The 18710-nt window shown below is 36.6% G+C and overlaps 1 protein-coding gene across 3 annotated transcripts in view; it reads left to right on the top strand.

The window, feature by feature from the left end:
- The window catches only part of CLASP1 (cytoplasmic linker associated protein 1), a 357318-nt gene that overhangs the window by 309520 nt on the left and 29088 nt on the right, over positions 1 to 18710 (top strand). For 2 of the 3 annotated variants that reach the window (XM_036744771.1, XM_036744772.1), the window contains exons 31-32: positions 6587 to 6693; positions 17828 to 17978. In XM_036744771.1, the coding sequence (XP_036600666.1) occupies positions 6587 to 6693; positions 17828 to 17978 (258 nt within the window). Of the gene's footprint in view, positions 1 to 6586; positions 6694 to 12718; positions 12836 to 17827; positions 17979 to 18710 lie in introns of all 3 variants that reach the window. The other variant, XM_036744770.1, reaches the window with a different exon arrangement.

Here is an 18710-nt window from a genome sequence, read left to right as displayed (position 1 = left end):
TCCACTCTCTAGGAGCCCACCTTATTTCAGGAGAGATAAGTACATTCAGAATAAATAGACTGGAATAAACAGAGTGAACTTGAATCCCTAATGCAAAGAGGCCACATTGATATAAAAAGTATCATTGAGATTTGACGGAAGCTAGAGGAGGCATCATGACCAGATCATGCTTCAGAAAGGTTTTGTTGTTTTTGTTCACTTATTTTAGTCATGTCCAACTCTTCGTAACCTCATTAGGAGTTTTCTTGGCAAAGATACTGAAGTGGTTTGCCATTTCCTTCTCCAGATCATTTTACAGATGAGGAACTGAGGCAAACAGGGCTGAATGACTTGACCCAGAGTCACACAGCTAGTGTCTTAGGCCAAACTTGAACTTGGGAAAACAAGTGTTCCTGACTCCACACTCCCTACTTGATCCACTGTACCACCCAGCTACTAGAAAGATTTTTACTTTATTCAAAAGAAACAGAATAGTAGAATGGGGTAGGGAGAGACTCTCATTGTATGTCTTTAAGTGTTATCATGTACAGAAATTCACCCATCAGGGCAGAGATTGGGGGCAACGTTGATAAAAGGGTATTTGGGCAAAAATAAATGGAGAAAATAGAGTATTGAAAATATTCCGTGAAAATGGAGTAATGAAAATATTGTCATGGATATATGCTATAAGCCACTGGGATAGAATGAGGAAATAAGGAATTTTAAAAAAATTTATCTCAGGCCTGACACAGGGACATATTCAATTGTTGTTAAAGGACTTCACTTATCTGGATGTTGTCTTGATCATTCTCCCTCCTAAAAACATAATAGCTAAAAATTTTTAGTGTGCTTTAATAACAATTTAATAATGATGGAGCAAATGATAAGGGAGCTGCTATTCTGGACCATTCTAGACATCAAGAAAAAGTGGTTCTTGCAGTAGAAATGATTAGAACTTTGGAGGGAAGCTACCACTGGTATTTGATAAAGGAAGAAGAAAATCTAGCATAGTCTGACATATTCTCCCAGATTTTAGGAGAGAATATTTTAAAGGATTTAGAAGATAGGTCCATGGTCCAAAATTCTGTGGGAGAAATCAATCCATGAGGGATCGAAAATTGTCAAGAATTAAGTTCTGAAAATGCAAACTCAGACAGTTTAAATGAGGAGGAACTATCTACAGAGAGATCACCATGGATACACAAAAAACTCACTGACCAGTTTAGATTTTTTTTTTATTAAAGCCTTCTATAAAAGATGGAAGAAAGCTTAGATAACAGAAGGAATTGAAAAGAGTAACATAGTCCTATAATATTAATATCAGCAATGCTAAAGGTCATACTAATAACTGGCTTTAAAATGTAAAGACCAGGGCAGCTAGGATGAGACAGTAGATAGAGTGCTAGGGCTGGAGTCAGGAATACCCGAGTTCAAATCCACCCTCAGACACTTACTAGCTGTGTGACCTAAGGCAAGTCACTTAACCTCTGCCTCAGTTTCCTCATTTGTAAATGAGGATAATATCACCTACCTCCCAGTCTTGTAAGGATCAAATGAAATAATATTTGTAAAGTGCTCAGCACACAGTACCTGGAACATAGTAGGTACTACATAAATTGTAGTTATCATCATCAAAACTACACCTTGTAACAATTCTGTGATATAGTTATTGCCAGTCTTGTGATCACCACTTTACAGATGAAAAGTAAATAGAGATTAAGTAATTTGGCTCATGGGGTTTGTGAGTCCAGATTCATAACTTGTATCTGTTGTGCCATGTTGCTTCTCTGAGAATGAGCTGTGGCTGAGACAGCAGAAGGGGTTTTTAGCCATGTGGTGGGCAAGAGGAAGAATTTTTTAAGAGCTAGAACCTCTCAGAGTTTGAGATAACAAGTGATAGAAAGCAAAACTATTCAACTCAACTTTTGCTTCTTTTTCTTTCAAGAATAATCCTTCCACTTAGAAGGAAAAAACAGTTAACAGGAAGTTTGAACTCCAAATAAATGAATTGTGAGACTACACTTACCTTCCTCCAGTGAGTTCAGTTCACCAGTTCTAGATGGACTACACCTCTAGGTACTGAAAGAACTGGCAGATGTAATTGCTGAGCTCCTATCAACTGATCGATTATAAGGTCATGATGAATTTAAAAGATGCTATGGGAATGGAAAAAAGTAAATGTCCTTGTTTACCCCCTCACTCACCCCAAACGTGTGGGCTTTGTAAAGTATATGCTCATGAGACTTAACTTTGATTTCTGGGAAGATGTTAACTAGATAGTTTGTGCTCATTTCCAAAGGAAAGTGTCCATTAGTGAGAATCAGCATAGATTAATCAGGAATAAATCATGCCAGACTAACATCGTTTCCTTTTCTGATAGGATTACTAGACTGTGGTAGATCTGGGCAATGTTATAGGTGCAATATATACAGATTTTTAGCGTAGCATTTGACAAACTTTTCAGGCTATCCTTGTGGACAGAATTTTCTTAGTGTTCCTCCTCCCCCCCTTTAATTTTTGTTTATCTTGTATGTGATTTGTACTTACCTGTGTTTATGTTGTTCCTTCTCAGTAAAATGTAAGCCCCTGGAGGGTAAGAACTTTTATTTCTGTGTTTGTATCTCCCAGTGCATGACAGTGCTTAATTAATGTTTGTTGAATTGATTTGAAGATGGAGATAAGTAATCTTAATGATGGTATAGTTAGTTGGTTTTGTAGCTAGTTTCCCCATCTTAGTGAGTTGATGTCTCCTCTAAAAGATTGTAGAATCAGATTTAGAGCTGGAAGGGAACTTTGGAAGCAGTCTTGTCTAACCCTCCCCTTTTACGATGAACAAACTAAACTGAGGCTTGGAGAAGTTAAGTGACTTACTTATATTAGTAATATAGGGATATGCTGGAGCCAGTTCCTCTGGATTGCCAATCATTGAATTTTCAGAGCATTTATACCTTGGAAATCAGCAAACTACACATCAGGCTTTGATTTTTTGTTTTGATGATTGTCTAGATCAGAGGTGTCAAACTTGTATCTCCCCAAACTCCCGAATAGGCAGAACCAGATTAAAATGGAACCAGGAAACATTTAATAAAATAAATAAAAATACAGTGTTTTTCGGTCATGTCCAAGTCTTCCTCATCCCATTTAAGGTTTTCTTGGCAAAGATACTGGAATGATTTGCCATTTCTTTCTCCAGCTCATTTTACAGATGAGTAACTGAGACAGCAAGGGTTAAGTGACTTGCCCAGGGTCACACAGCTAGTAAGTATCTGAGGCCAGATTCGAACTCAGGAAGATGAGTCTTCCTGACTCCAGGCCACGCATTCTATTCACTGAGCCACCTAGCTGCCACTAAAAATACCATACAAAACTCTCCCATAAAACAGAAGCAAGTAGCAGAGTGATCAAAAACCAGAATCCTACAATATGTTGTTTACAAGAAGCATGCTTGAAGCAGAGAGACACATACAGACTAAAGGTAAGGGACTGGAGGAGAATCTGTTTTGCTTCAGCTGAAGTTAGCTAGCAAGAGTAGCAATCCTGACCGCAGACAAAGTAAAAGCAAAAATAAACCTAATTAAAGAGATAAGGAGGGAAACTACATCTTGCTGGGAGGTACCATAGATATTGAAGCAATATCAATGCTCAACATAAATGCATCAAGTGGTATAGCATCCAAATTCATAAAGGAGAAGATAAGTGAGTTAGAGGAGGAAATAGACAGCAAGACTATACTCATGGGGAACCTCAACTGTCCCCTCTCAGAATCTGATCAATCAAAAAATAAACAAGAAAGAAACAAAGGAGGTAAATAGAATATTATAAAAGATATGACAGACCTTTGGCATGATTTAGACGTAAAAGGTGACACCATAAGCAGATTAGAAGAGCAAGAAATTGTCTATCTGTCATCTATGGGGAGGAGGAAAATTCATCTCCAAATAAGAGATAGAGAGTATTACAAAAATGTAAAATAGATAATTTTGATTATATTAAATTAAGAAGCATTTGTACAAACAAAACCAATGCAGCCAAGATTAGAAGGAGGGCAGAAAGCTGGGAAACAATCTTTACAGCAAGTGTCTCTGATAAAGGCATCATTTCTTAAATATGCAGAGAACTGAGTCAAATTTACAAGAAGAAAAGCCATTCCCCAAACAGTCAAAGAATATGGACAGGCAGTTTCAGATGAAGAAATCAAAGCTATCTATAGGTATATGAAGAAGTACTCTAAATCACTTTTGATTAGAGAAATGCAAATTAAAACAACTTTGAGGTACCACCTCACACCTGTCAGATTGGCTAATGATACAGGAAAGGAAAATGATAAATATTAAAGAAAATGTGAGAAAATTAAGACACTAATGCACTGTTGGTGGACTTGTGAACTGATCCAACAATTCTGGAGAGCAATTCGGAACTATGCCCAAAGGGCAATGAAACTCTGCATACTCTTTGATCCAGCAATACCACTACTAGGTCTGTATCCCAAAGAGATAAAAAATGGGAAAGGACCTACATGTGCAAAAATATTTATAGTAGCCCTTTTTGTGGTGGTATAACAGTAAGGCAATAATAACAATGTAGATGATAATTGTCAAAATGCCTATCTAGTTTTGTATTGCAAAGTATACGAAACTCTCCACATAGAAAGTAGGAGAAGTAAACCATTTATCCAGACATCAGAGAACCATATCCCACAAGCCATTTATCCAGTCAGTCCACTTCATCATAACAGCAAGGAACCCAAAACAGGCAATGCACAATATCACAACGTGGAGCCTCGCCATCCCAAAACCTTTCTGACCCCCTGCTGGGATCCTCCCCAAAACAAAAAGTATAGCTAAGTCAGCCTGTTTAGTTCTAACAATCATGAGGGTGGCCATTAGCAGCCATAACATGTTTCTCTCTCTCTCTCAGCATTTCCTGTGACATAACTTCCTTTTTCCTGTCAGGAAGCTCCTCCCACCACAGGTGACTTAGGCTTCCCGTGACATAAGCAGGTCACATGACCTATCAGTGGGTTGGAAAGCTCTTCAAATCTAATTGCTATTACAGGTGGCAATATATTGGAAATTGAGAGGATGTCCATCGATTGGGGAATGGCTAGACAAGCTGTGGTGTATGCATGTAATGGAATGCTATTGTCCATAGGATATAATGAAGAGATTTCACAAAAACCTGGAAAGACTTGTACAAACTGATGCAAAGTGGAATGAGCAGAACCAGGAAACATTGTACATAGTGTCAGCAACGTAGTGTGATGATCAAACTATGAATGACTCAGCTCTTCTCAGCAACATAATGATCCAATACAAATACAAAGGATTCATGAAGGAAAATGCTATCTATATCCAGATAAAGAACTGGTGGACACTGAATGTAGATTGGACCATATTTTTTTTTTCACTTTATTCTTCCTTGTAGTTTTTTTTTTTTCCTTTTGATCTATTTCTTCCTTCACAACTCTGATTAATATGGAAATGTTTTTACATAATGGCACACATATAAACCATGTCAAACTGCCTACCATTTTTGGAAGAGGGGAGGGGAGGGCAGGAGAAAAATTCGGAATTCAAAACCTTGCAAAAATGAATGCTAAAAATTTTCTTGACATACAACTGAGGAAAAATACTATTTAAAAAAATAAAAATACAACCCAATACAATGTTAATTTGAAGTTTTCTAAATGAATATGCACCTTTAGGGATCTATTTCTATTTGAGTTTGACAATAATGGTCTAGACTTTAAAAAGTGATGGAGAAAATGTTAGTAATACAGATGAAACTTAAAAGTGTGTCTGCTGTTTTTTTAGAGAACCAGTTGTTAAACATTTACCAACACACCCCAGTAGTAAATATATTAGAGGCAATTTTTGAACCTAGGTCTTCCGGACTCTAAGCCCAGCCTTTTATACAGTGTGGATGAATGATAAAGTCAGTCAGCTAATTTTTATTAAGCACCTGCTATGTACCAGGAACTGTGCTAAACACTAAGGCTACAGAGGAAGGAAGGAAGGACAGACATACCTCCCAGCTCTCAAGGGGCTCACAGTCTACTGGGGCAGACAACATGCAAGCAGCTATGTACAAATAAGATATAGACAGGGCAAATTGGAGATAACCTCAGACTTAGCAGGGAACCAAGGCAGTGGAGAAGTCTGTAATCTAACTGAAGTTTTATGACTAGGCAAATGTCTTTTACAAAGGATGGAGTGTACCCATGTTGAACAGTCTAATGTATAACTATAACTTCTTTCTAATATTAAGAGTAAATTTGCATAATAGACTGAATTTTTAATATATTTAATTCAGGCATTGCTTTTGATGAATGCTGCAGAGTTACAAATGTTTACTGCTTCTTTAACATATTTACCCTTACTAGTCATCAGGTGTTTCTAGACTGGAAAATAATGGGACTATTTGGTTGTAGGAAAAAAAATTTAATTATGTGCATTATTATATTAGCCTTACTCTTGATCAGAGAGAGCACTGCTTAAGTCGATATTGCTTATGGTTTTAAACATGGGGGGGATAGACTTAAGGCAAGATTGTTTGTTATGTGGTGCTCGCCATCTTTGTCTGATCTTTCTTTTTCTCTTTGCTTCAGGGCTCTCCAAGCAATACCATTGGTCGAACTCCTTCAAGACACACCAGTAGCAGAACCAGCCCCTTGACTTCACCTACCAACTGTTCCCATGGTGGTCTGTCACCGAGGTAATAAGATTTCCACTAAACTGTCCCAGTAACCATTCAGCTTGCTACTCGGTTTTAGAGTTTGTTAGAGTAGAAAGAAAACTGAGCTGGGAATCAGGCATCTTGAATTCTAGACCTGGTGACCACCTCTCACTGTGTATACTTAAACAAATCACTTCTTCTCGGGGCCCCACTTTGTTTATCTGTAAAATTAAGGGTGTTATACTCTGAGCATTAAGGTCTCTAACTCTAAAAATCCATGGAAATTCATAAATCAAGCTACGAGTCTTGGACTTGTTCCACATCAATTTTATGCATGGATTAATCCTACTCCCACATAGGTAATATGCTGTTTAAGGTTATATTTGTCAGCTCTTTTGCAGACTGTGTAACCCAAGCACGAGTCATTTATTTTCTGATCAAATTGCTGTTTTAGAGTCAACTGTTGAAATTTAAAGGGTCTTTTTAAAAAAGGCCTCTTCTTTTCTTAAAAAAAATAAATGCAAAATATGAATTCAAGCCTGCTCTTGAAGCAAGACTAAATTATTCATCAGAGCCATAATTTGAAGCCTGGGATAAATGAAACTGTTTATGTTTGTGTTTTATTAGAAAGGAAACTATTCTCTTTGCTGTTTGTCAGCAATCTTTTAGTATAAAATACCAAACTTGGCTTGAGTACCATGTTAGCCTTATGAATTCAGAATCCTTGGATAACAAGAAAATGATATGCCCCTGTACCTTTGGAAGATATTCTCTCCATCAAGGAGAGAAGAGAGGTACCTGAGAGCAGTGGACAGAGCACTGAACCAGGAGGTAGAAAGATCTGGGCTCACACGCTGCCTTAGCCACATAAGGAGTGCTGTGATGCTAGCAAATCATTTCATCTCTCAGGGCTTCAGATTCCTCAGCTACAAAATGAGACTATAGGACTTGATTACCTCTAAAGTCTCTTCTGACTTCAAAATCTTTGATCTCGTAAACCAGAACTTACGGTCCTTATGTACTTGTTTTCTAGGATCCATTCCAAAATAAATTTGGGATGGAAAATGAAAGAAACATTTTCCCCGGGAGAGCTTATAGAAAAAAATAATCAGCCAAGAAACAAATTATGATTGGTTCAGATATACTGGTTTATGTGTGAGATCTGTTGCTGTGCCAATAATATCTTTTATGAAGCAACTTAAATATCAGTCTGCTGGGCCACACATTCTACATGGGTTTGCAAGAACTGGTATCTCCACAAGAAACAGTCAAAAAATAAAGCTATATTTTGAGAGGAAAGATGACAGGGCTTATTGTCAGTTTTGACTCTAAAAAATCTTTTAAAAGAAGACAAACATTTTTCTTTCTGGTTTCGTACATTGTTCAATAGTGATGGCCTAAATTGTATTTTTAAAAAATTCTTAAAATAGTAATATGCTTATAAAGCTGTTATTGCCTCTCAGGTCTCTTTGGATCACTAGACTCTTCTGTTAACATTTGGACCAAAAATTTTATTCCACTCTCTCAAAAAGCAAGTGATTCTGAAGTCAAATACACAGATTTTTTTTTGCTGTGATTCTTTTAATCGGAAACATGCCCTTTTATTAGATTTAATAAAGTTAGAAGTTGTTTCCCCAAATCTCAATCTGCCTTTAAGTTAGTGACTTAAACTATTATAACCAAAACAAATGAAAGTGACAGAATTTGCCATAAGCCTGTTACAGGCTCAGCCAGCACTTTCATACGCTAACATCCCTAATTAAGCTTGAACTCATCATCTTTCACAACAGCAACAGAACTGTTACTCGCTGTTCTTCTCAGTCAGATGGTTATAAATACCTGTCTGAAAGCAGCTCCTCAAACATTCCACCTACAATTTGCCACCTCTTTGGAATCCAGTTAGTGGATATTATCTAGGCTTCTTTGTCGCTTCTCTGATTCCTCCTCCTGGCTACCCGTTTTTTATTCCTTTTCATTAATCCAGTAATGCCTTGTTCAGATGTTCTACAGTGAAATAAAAGAACCAGAGCTCAGACCAGGTAAAAGTTGTGGTAGAAGCTTATTGACCTTGAACTCACAAATTGGAAATTGCCTGTACACATTTGTTTTTCCTGTTAGCTAAATCTTGATGGTTCCAGAATAATATTAATTCAGTTCGTTTCTTTCGGTGTTTGGGGCAAAAGCCTACGAAAGGGAACAATTAAAATATCAGTCTTCTCTAAATACTACCAAGAACAAGGCTACTTTGTGAATGTTCTCACAAAGAAATTCCACTGATGACATCGAGTTTCCAGTCAGTGATAGATTAAGGACTAATGTCAGAAGAACTTTTTTGCAGTATCTCACTTTAAGAAGAAATTTATTTGTCTTTTTTAAATGTGACCTTAACAACAGCCAAGTTGTAGGGAAGCAGATTTTGGTTCAGTGTGAGAAATAACTTTCTAACAACTGGAGTTATAACATACTATCACACAAGGTAGCGAACTTCTCGTCAATAAGGACGAGTCTAGATAATTATCAGATATATCATAAAAAGGCTCTTTTTACAGCGAGTGAGAGATTGTAAGTTTCTAAGAACTTTGGTTCATTTCCCACTCAAGATTGTATGATTCCTAAAAAATGAGATGTGGGGTATATGACTTCTAACCTTGATTGCTGTATCTGCTATGAATTTCATAATGCCAACATTATTTTAGTGATTTTATTAAACATACCATCTTTTATAAATTTTTACCTTTTATTCTAATTATTGCATGTTTTTATTTACTTAGATCTCTTAGAGTCAAAATAAAGTTAAACCTATTATATTGGCCTAAATTTTCTAGTAGTTCAGAAATTCTGCTTTGTCTTTTCAGTAATCAGGTTGAAAAGAGTTCTGAGATCACAATTAATTAGTCTTATTTGGGATTTTAGAATACCACTACTTGGATAGTTATTTCATTTCACCAAGAATTTTCTAATAGTGATTCACATTTCACTGTATCTAACATAACTTTGAGATTCTATGAAATAGAGGTTCTTAAGAGAGCTCAGAAACCATCCAAAGGAAATCCATTCCCCTATCACCAAACTAGTTGGAAACATGAAAGAGAGTGTCTGTCCATAAGCAGTGCCCACTTTTCACTCCATCCTTTTGGAATCCTTAAGGCGTAGTTTCCTCCTGTTTACTGTGTAGTCTGCAGTTACTTCTTTACCACTAGATGGTGCTCTGATGTGCATAATAAGAGGAACTATTGCCCAAGTTTCCTGGGAATGTTCGCAGAAACAAAATGATTAAGGTATTAAGGGAACTCAGTGAAATGCTAGGTGGTGAAAGGTGGGACTTACCTATAGATTTAGCCCTCCCCTAACACTTGGACTTTTGAGGCCTGTGATGCCTCAGGAATTACCCTTTTCTTTTTCTGAGCTTTGAACAAATTCTAGGAGAGTAAATAATTTTTTCAGCAGATTTTCCTGCTGAGTAAGAAAGTCCTTCTCTGAAACGTTGGGAAAGAAGCATTCCTTCATGGAATGACATAGGAAAAAAAAAGAACATCTTCCAGTGCTTTCTTTCTATATGAAGAATTTTTTAGGAAGCAAGCATTCTTAAAAGAAAATAGTAATAGGGACCTATTACAGTCCTTTAGTTCACCTAATGTATTGCTCGGAACTTAGGTAGATAAAACATAACCAACTGCATTGTTAATTTTTCTGAGGGAAAATATACCTAGATAGTTGAAATGAGACAAGTACTTCTGTAATAACTCTAAGTAGACCGAGAGGTACTGAACAGCCTCCTTTACATCTTAAACTTCGGAGGAGTAGCATGCTAATTCTTTGATATATCATCGACCCATTCTTTGTACCTATTGTTGGTTTAAAATAAAAGTTACCTAATTTCCTTCAGTCTCTACCTTCCCTTTATAACCTCCCCATTTCAAACAACAAGAGACTCTGGCCTTAGAACACAGGAAGTAAAGCTGAAGTGTGCCTGGAATCCACTAGGGACCTATTGGTGAATGAGATTCTTTCTTGGCTCTCTAGAAAGCCACACTGAGAAACTGCCAGAGAGTACACTGGAACTCTTCTACAGAATGAACCAATACTACACAGAATTTGATATAAATAATGTTGGACTATACAAGAGGAGTTGAATTATTCAGAATACTAAAACAACCTTATTATAGTACGTGTGTGGTCTTTCTTACCTGAGACATATGCCTTTTTATCAATGAACATATCCCAGGGGGGATACTGGCCAGTGTAACAAAAGAAATATAATACATATATCTTCTCCCTAATTTTACTATTTATTATAGAATATTTAGAACAAAGCTTCTTTTATTACTCCTTATCAAGTCCTTTGCTTTGTGATAAGAATGAACTGGGAACATGTATGACTATTTGATAATTATATTGATTTAGTCATTTCTAAAAGTTAATGTCCCATGTAATTTTGGTGGTACCCACAGACTTGGTGAACTTTACCTTCAAACATGATTTTCAGCCCAGGTTAATAGCCAATTCCTCCTTTTTAAAATTTTCTTTCCCAAGATCTATTATCTTAAAACAACTTTATCACTCATTCCTTTTAATTTATTTGCATACAGGTATTCTGCTAATTTCAGACTCTGTACTCAGAGATCCTTAGGGAGATTTCTTGCTTTGACTGGTTCGCTAAGCCTGGATAATATTCTAATAGATAAGCAAATTTTGTTAAGCAGGTTGTTAAAGTGAAGAAATTATTTGTAATTCCATAGTGATAAGGATCATGAACAGCATTGCATGTAGCATAACCTGACCAAGATGTTACTAGAAACTGTGACTCCTATGTATTCTTTTCTTGGCCTAGCCTTCAAGAAAGCTCTTAGGTTTCTTGTACCTTGTTACCCCACCTTAGAAAACAGGAATCACAGGTACCATCCTCCGTAATCATAGTTAATAGCTGGACAAACAAGAAAGAAGCGTGAGCTCCTAGGAACAAAGGCGATTCCCTTAATATAAATTTGTGTACAGGTCTGCCCTTCTTGATAGGAGTATACTGTAAACTTGCCATGTCCCCTCTGCTACCTACCAGAGCACATTCAAAGGCAGTGTGGTATTAGTGATTAGGGCACTGGACGTGGAGTCAGAGAGCCCTTGTTCAAGTCCCAGTTCAATACTAATTCTGTGATGCTGAGCAAATTTACTTTGCTGTACCTCAGTTTCCTCATCTGTAACATGAGAGTGCTGGCTTTGATGGCCTCTAGGGTTCCTTCTAAATCTATGATTCTGTAATTTCTCATGAATCATCAGAAAAGACAAACCGAGATTGCTCCCAGGTTCAGCTCCCATTGAATTTGTGTCTTACAGATGAACATTTGTCTGCATTCTTAGAGACTCTGGGCACTCCCTCAATTTTGTTTCTAGTTTTGAGTTGTTTAGGCCTAGGAAACTGTTTCTGTTGTTCCCTAATTCCTCCATAGCTAACCAAGGGTTGGTTTCATAGGACCATAGGATTATAGTGTTATTCATGCCTTTTCATAAAAGATCCAAAGCTGAGAACCTGTGGCATAGGCCTGATTTGACTCCAGGCTCTTACCATTTCAAAAGTCAGCTTCTGTTCTACTTGGGTGCTGGTGTATAGACTTTAGTTTTATAAAATTTACAGGAAACCCACCTATTTTTAACAACTGTAAATTAAATCTCCTTTTTTTTTTTGCTTCTTCCTTAAATTAATTGATGAGTTGTTTATAAGCTTTAATATTTATTTGAAAATTTCTCAAGCGTCTATGTGCATAATTGGGATCTCTCATAGTGTACAAAAACAAACACAAGATCCATGGGTGGACTGGGAAAGAATAATGTTTCTCTGTTTCAGGGATGGACTGAAAAGTGGAATTTGTGTTTTATTTCTTTATGGTATTATAAGATACTCCATGAAGTAGCCTGTCTAATTTTGTTTTTATTCATTTTTATACAACTTTATCCAGGAAGCACGAAACTTGAAACCACTCAGATTATAGTTTCTTTTCCCCCTCCCCTTCCTATCCCTGTTCTGTTTCTCTGTTTTCTCTCTCTGATTTTCCTCTTCTGACCACTGCAGTCGGTTCTGGGGTTGGAGTGCCGATGGGCTGTCGAAGCACCCACCTCCCCTTTCTCAGCCTAACTCCATCCCCACAGCTCCTTCCCACAAGACTTTCAGGCGCTCTTACTCTCCCAGGTAACAAGCTACCTGTTAAACTTGTCTGTGGTGTCACAATATTATTGCATTTCTAAAGTCAGCTTATTTCTTTCTATAAAAGTTGATCAAATGCTTCAAAGGAGGCCTTTGCTTCCACACCTGATGACTGGAGTGGATAAAGTGTTGGAGAGCTAGCACTGCTATCAGTGGAATGCCTTGCCATTTTGTTAGCTAGAAATCCTGAAGCTGTTTTTTACTCTTGCATTTGCACACATTATCCAAAATACCCTAATGAGTACTAGCTCTAAAAGTACTCAAACTTGTTGGTTGACAGAAGATTTAGAGGAAGAGGGACAGACAATGTGTCATGTTTCCTTAGTTCTTTTCCTAGAGATACAGGTTTTTACCTCCTCAGAAATGAATATGATATTCTCCTTTAGAGATTAAATAAGTGTTATTACTTGTTTGACCTATACAGAGACACCTATAACAATTAACTAATTATTGTGTGGATTATCATTTCATAATATGCCATTCTTTCCTATCACATTAGAGTGATAGATTCTACAAATGTGAGGAAAATCCAAAAGCAGTTCATAATTCATTGAATTGTACCAGAGATGTCTTGTCTCCCAGTGTAAAAAACTGTCAGTAACTATTTGGAATTTTCCTTGGTTGTGAGTAAAGAAATGTGGGCCAGAAATGTACTGTGGTACATAGGAACTGAATATATGAAGCATCACAAGAATCTTTTATTTTGACAAGAGTCTGATAGAGACATGCAGAATTGAGAATCCATTTACAGGCATCTCTTAATCATACCCAGAGAGAAGAGTAGTAACTTAATGATTCAAAATTCCAGGTAATGCAAGAAACCATCATTTAGCCAGTGTTTGATTTTGGAATGCACCTTAGGCAGTTGTATTATCTTGATTATCTATCCACAAAATGGACAGACCGCACATTACTGGAGCATCAGTTATGTGTGTATGTATATGAACCTGTTTACAAACACAGACAAACACACGTACTTTAATAGCACTTGTCTTTTGCAGTACTCAACGAATTTTCAAAGTAATTTAAATTTTACCGTCAACCTCATTAGCACTGGATCTGAAATGTAACCTACATTTAAGTATCTACTTTGCCATTTAGTAGACTTTGTGATTGTAGGCAAATAATTTCTTCTCTGGGCCTTAGTTTCCTTATCTGATTAAACTTAGAAGGCCTCTACAGGCCTTTCTGTCTCTAAATCCTGTGATCCTGTGCTTATTTCTGAGTATAGACCCAATTGTTCTGTTTGCAGACAGTTGTCTCTGTACTCCTTTAAGATCAAAACACCGCCTCTGAATTTTAAAATTTGATTTCCCATTTGCTAATGCTATTTTTATAGAATAGCTTGTTCTCTTTATTAAAATAGCCTAGGTGGGAGCATTTCAAATTGTGACTGGATTGACGTTTTATCTTATCATTGGCTTTATCCGTGAAGCAGGGGAAGCTGGTAGTTTGTATCCCACGCTACCAGTTTCTGAATTTGGACTCCCAGAGGTCATCCTTTGCTTCTGCTCCCAATTCTCCACACCCAAAATTTGTGAAAATGGGGCACTATGTCTTTTTGTATGCATAGTCTTGGTGCTCCGTTTACTTGATGAGCATTCACTCTCAGTAAGCCTAATTCAATATTAAATGTAATATCTATGTATTTTTATTTGTAAGGCTGCTTACCTCTGGTCTGGCCACTTTTAGGTAGTATTTCTTGCAATACCCATATCATAAGGTGGTTTTGAGGAAAACACTTTGTAAACTGTAAGTTTCTACAAAAATATAAGTTAATATGAAGCACATATTCTGAATTAAATGAAATGGCCACAAATCATTATTAACCTCAAGCAAATATTAACCTGTTGGGTAGAATGAAACCCCAGAACTAGACTGAAATTGAATAGTCCCAAAGATGTAGAGGCTGGTGGGGTGGAACACATAGGTATTTTAACCCACTACAGACAGCTAGATGGAACAGTAGACTTGAAGTCAGAAAGATTTCAATGAGTTCAGATCCTTCCTCAGACACTTTATAGCCATGTGACTTTGGCAAGTCACTTCACCTATCTATGTACTTCAGTCTCCCCATCCCCAAAATGAAGGGATTGGCTTCTATGGCCTCTAAGCTGATGATCTTCAGTTGTCCTTCCTGTCCCTTACATAACATTTAGTATTGCGAAGGCCCACTGCATGACATCGTCGATATGGTAATATTATAATTTATCTAATTTCATGGACTTTTTAAAAGGTTGATGAGCAAATGAAGAATCAAGCCAAGAAATATAGAAATAGCAATTAAAGCACATTGTCTGCTGACAGTGATAAGAAAACTTTTAGTAATTTGTTAACTTGTATAAAAAAAAACACTCATATCACTGGTGTCTGTGAATCTTAAAGCTACTATAGGCATAGGTTTTGTTTAAACATTACTGCCATAGAATTTCCTTTGTTGTGTGCAGAATGCGCTATATTAAAATTCTTAATTGGTTGATTAATCAAAAGTAAAAACAAATCCCCAAACAACAGAATTACTATAGTAGGTTTTAGAAACTCTTAATGCCAATTGTCATAGTATACGCTATGCAACCTGGAATGGACTATTTCAAAAAAGTTGAATTGTCCAAAGGCTAGTGTATTTTTTGAAGCGACGTATGAAAAATAATATTGTGACATCCTTTTAAAGCTAAATATCTCTACAACTTCCTCTTGTTCATCCTGTCACTGTTTTATGCATGGGCCACTTTATTATTTTTGGTTGTTGTGATTAGCAGTCTTTTAAGGCATTTTTTTCCCATCTTGTGTATATTTTTGTTTATCATCCAGTCTTTATACATAAACACAAATGTACTGGCCAGATGTATAAATGCTTTTCTTCACATATAAGTAAGTGAACTTTTTTTAGAAGGAGAAAACAACACTATGCTCTTCTCTTACACATCTTCTGAAGACCAAATTGCTACATAGCAAGATAGCCTTGTGAACTTAGAAGGGGCTGAAATCTTGAACTTCATTCAACTTCTGCCTTCTGTCTCCTGTCAGTGCATGCGTTGGATTTCAGATGCAAACTTGTTCAAGTACACGTGTTTTTTTTGTTTGATGTCAAAGCCAACCTTTTGACTAAGTGCCTAAGTTGGCAGATGTTTTTGTGAGCTCTCCAGACAGTTTGTGCTGTGTGTTTTCTTCTTCTCCATGGAAGAAAAATAATAAATGCACAGACCACAGGACATTTAGACTTTTTCACCAACTGTACTGCCACCATTTTTGTGATCTTAGGTAAATCATTCTGTTTTCAGCCACCTCTGAATGTGTACCCTCCTCTCGATAAGGACTAGATTCTCACAAAACCTTATCTGTAAGCCCGAGCGTTTGGAATCCTCGCCCTGCTTAGTGACTGAAGCTTATCCATATTCTGCCTTTCATTTTCTGCAAGCTCTAAAGAAAGTTAGGGGATGAAAGAAAAAGCAAAATCCTTTCAGAGTTTTGCAGATCATTACCCTTTCCAAGACTGGACAGAGTTGCCTGTGCTCTTCAAGGAATCTGATTCTTCCTAAAACATTGCAACACAGATACATTGTTTTTTCACTTGTTTGTTTTCTTACCATACATTTCAGGTGGCCTTTGCAAAATTCAGGCACAGCTTTGCTCTGATATTTTATTATAACATCAGTACTTACTGGCATATAATCAGATATATTATAGGCATACCCCAACCATACATATCAGAGGATCTCTTTGCAAGTTTCAATGCTCAAGACTCTGGCATCTGCTCCTTTTTCAGTGTTTTCCTAAAATTCATGGAGTTTAATTCATGAAGTATTCCTAATGTCTGCTAGGGCACACTTTATGGCTTGGTTTTGTTTTGTTTTGTTTTGTTTTTTTCTAGCTGATCCATGTATCCATTAGACTTGATTTTCTGTGTTAGGAAAGTGATTCTTCCTTTGGAATTCTCTTGGAATCTTTTGTCTTCTTTTCATAAGTTGTTAGGCCATTAGATCATACTTTGAGAAGACCAAAAGCCCTTCCTTTCCTTTTCTCTATCTTTTGTAGTTTGCTTCAAAAAAAAAGTCTGAAAAAAAGCACTTGGTGTTTAAGAAATTATTTATGATTTAAAGTACTTTCAGGAATCTAAGAAGATTTAAAACTTTGAGTTGATTTGCCCTACTTTGATGCCACTTGCTTATATTTTCTGTTTGTGGAGGGAGAGGGGTTTAGAATAGTCAAGTCAATCAGATTTCAGTTTTCTTTTCCTTCTAGTTCTTTTCTGTAGCATCTTTGCCTGGAAGCTTTACCCACTGTGCACCTACATCTCTTTTAAGGCTACAAGCCAAAACCTAAAACCTTTCAGAATAGCTGAAAATTCTCAATTAAGTTCAGGTAGGCTGCATGAGAATTAAGTTTCTCAATTGTTAGGATGAATCTGACTGAGTCATCAGATTTTAAATTCTATGATTTTCTGCTACTAGTAAAGATAACCTTTCACTTTTTCTAACCCAGTCTTATTGTTTTCTATATTGCTACTATGTAATTTATGAGAAAACTAGCTTTATTGTGAGGTGACCATTCTTCTTGATTTATGTTTGTACATTTGAGACCAGTAACACCAAAAAAGTTTTTTTCACCTTTTGAGGTATGAAAGCAAACTTTTCACTTTCATTAACTCTGTACATTAAGTCACCAGTTGTCACTATTTTGAGTTTTCGCATTCATATAGTTATTGATGTTTCTCACTGATTATTAGAGTACTCATGTTTATGGGTTCAGATTTTGTAATGAAAAGACATTTTCTGAGAGAAAGAAAGAAAAGTAGCTTCCAATTAGTGGGGTCTTTAAAAAGATAGCTGCCAAAATAATCTATTTCATTTTAAGTCATTCTTAGAAACAACATTCTAAATGTGTACCCCACTCTGTAAATTAATGGTGCTACCAATTCAAAGTAAAACCTTAATGCCCATGCCCCATTTTAAAGCCTGTCACGCCTTTAATCTTTAGCATGCTGGACTATGACACAGAGAACTTGAACTCAGATGAAATCTACAGCTCTCTGCGTGGAGTAACAGAAGCCATAGAAAAGTTTAGTTTCCGGAGCCAGGAGGATCTGAATGAGCCTATTAAGCGGGATGGCAAAAAAGACTGTGATATTGTAAGTATTTCAAAAGATCTATCCATCTGTGTTTTTGAGTATGGACTGCTATCCTCACCACTTTTATTCTGTTCTGTTCTAGATAGTTGGAGTACTTCTCCTTAAAGAATCTCAGTTCATTTTTCCAAGCTATATGACATAAGCAGTCATCTTCAACCAACAACTTGATGGGGAATTGTTGAATGCAGGATTTTATTTTTTTTCCCCCATAGTGACAAGAAAGAATGTAGTTCAGGAGTGGGAGCGTGGTAGGAATCAGAGAACCCTGGTTCAAATCCCAGGTCCGCCACTCATGTCACCTTGGTCAAGACACTTGACTTCTCTTGGCCTCAGTTCCTTTACCTGAAGATGGTTGGATTAGATAATCTCTCCAGTCATGTTTAGTTCTAAATCTGTGATGCTATGAATTCATTCAGTCTGAAAGTCACAACTACTAATTCATTGTATCTTTCTGATAGTGTTCTCTCACTCAAACATAGAAAATACTAATTTCCTGCATATATCCTACCATATTGTAACACAGAATTCCACAATGTATATTTCAATAGGGACCAGTCTCCTTGGCAAAGGCTATCTTGTTCTTTCAAAACCATTTTTTCAGTGAAGAGAAGTTGTTATTCACCATGAATAAAGCCAATTTTATATGTGTATGGATTAGTATATACTTTAATAGAAACACTTTTTGGCCCTGTTTATTGTTATATTTTAACTACATATTAAAATAGATAAAAA

The sequence above is a fragment of the Trichosurus vulpecula genome, chromosome 2 (assembly GCF_011100635.1).
Source record: "Trichosurus vulpecula isolate mTriVul1 chromosome 2, mTriVul1.pri, whole genome shotgun sequence".
Taxonomy (NCBI): domain Eukaryota; kingdom Metazoa; phylum Chordata; class Mammalia; order Diprotodontia; family Phalangeridae; genus Trichosurus; species Trichosurus vulpecula.
This window is presented reverse-complemented; position numbering and strand designations above follow the sequence as displayed.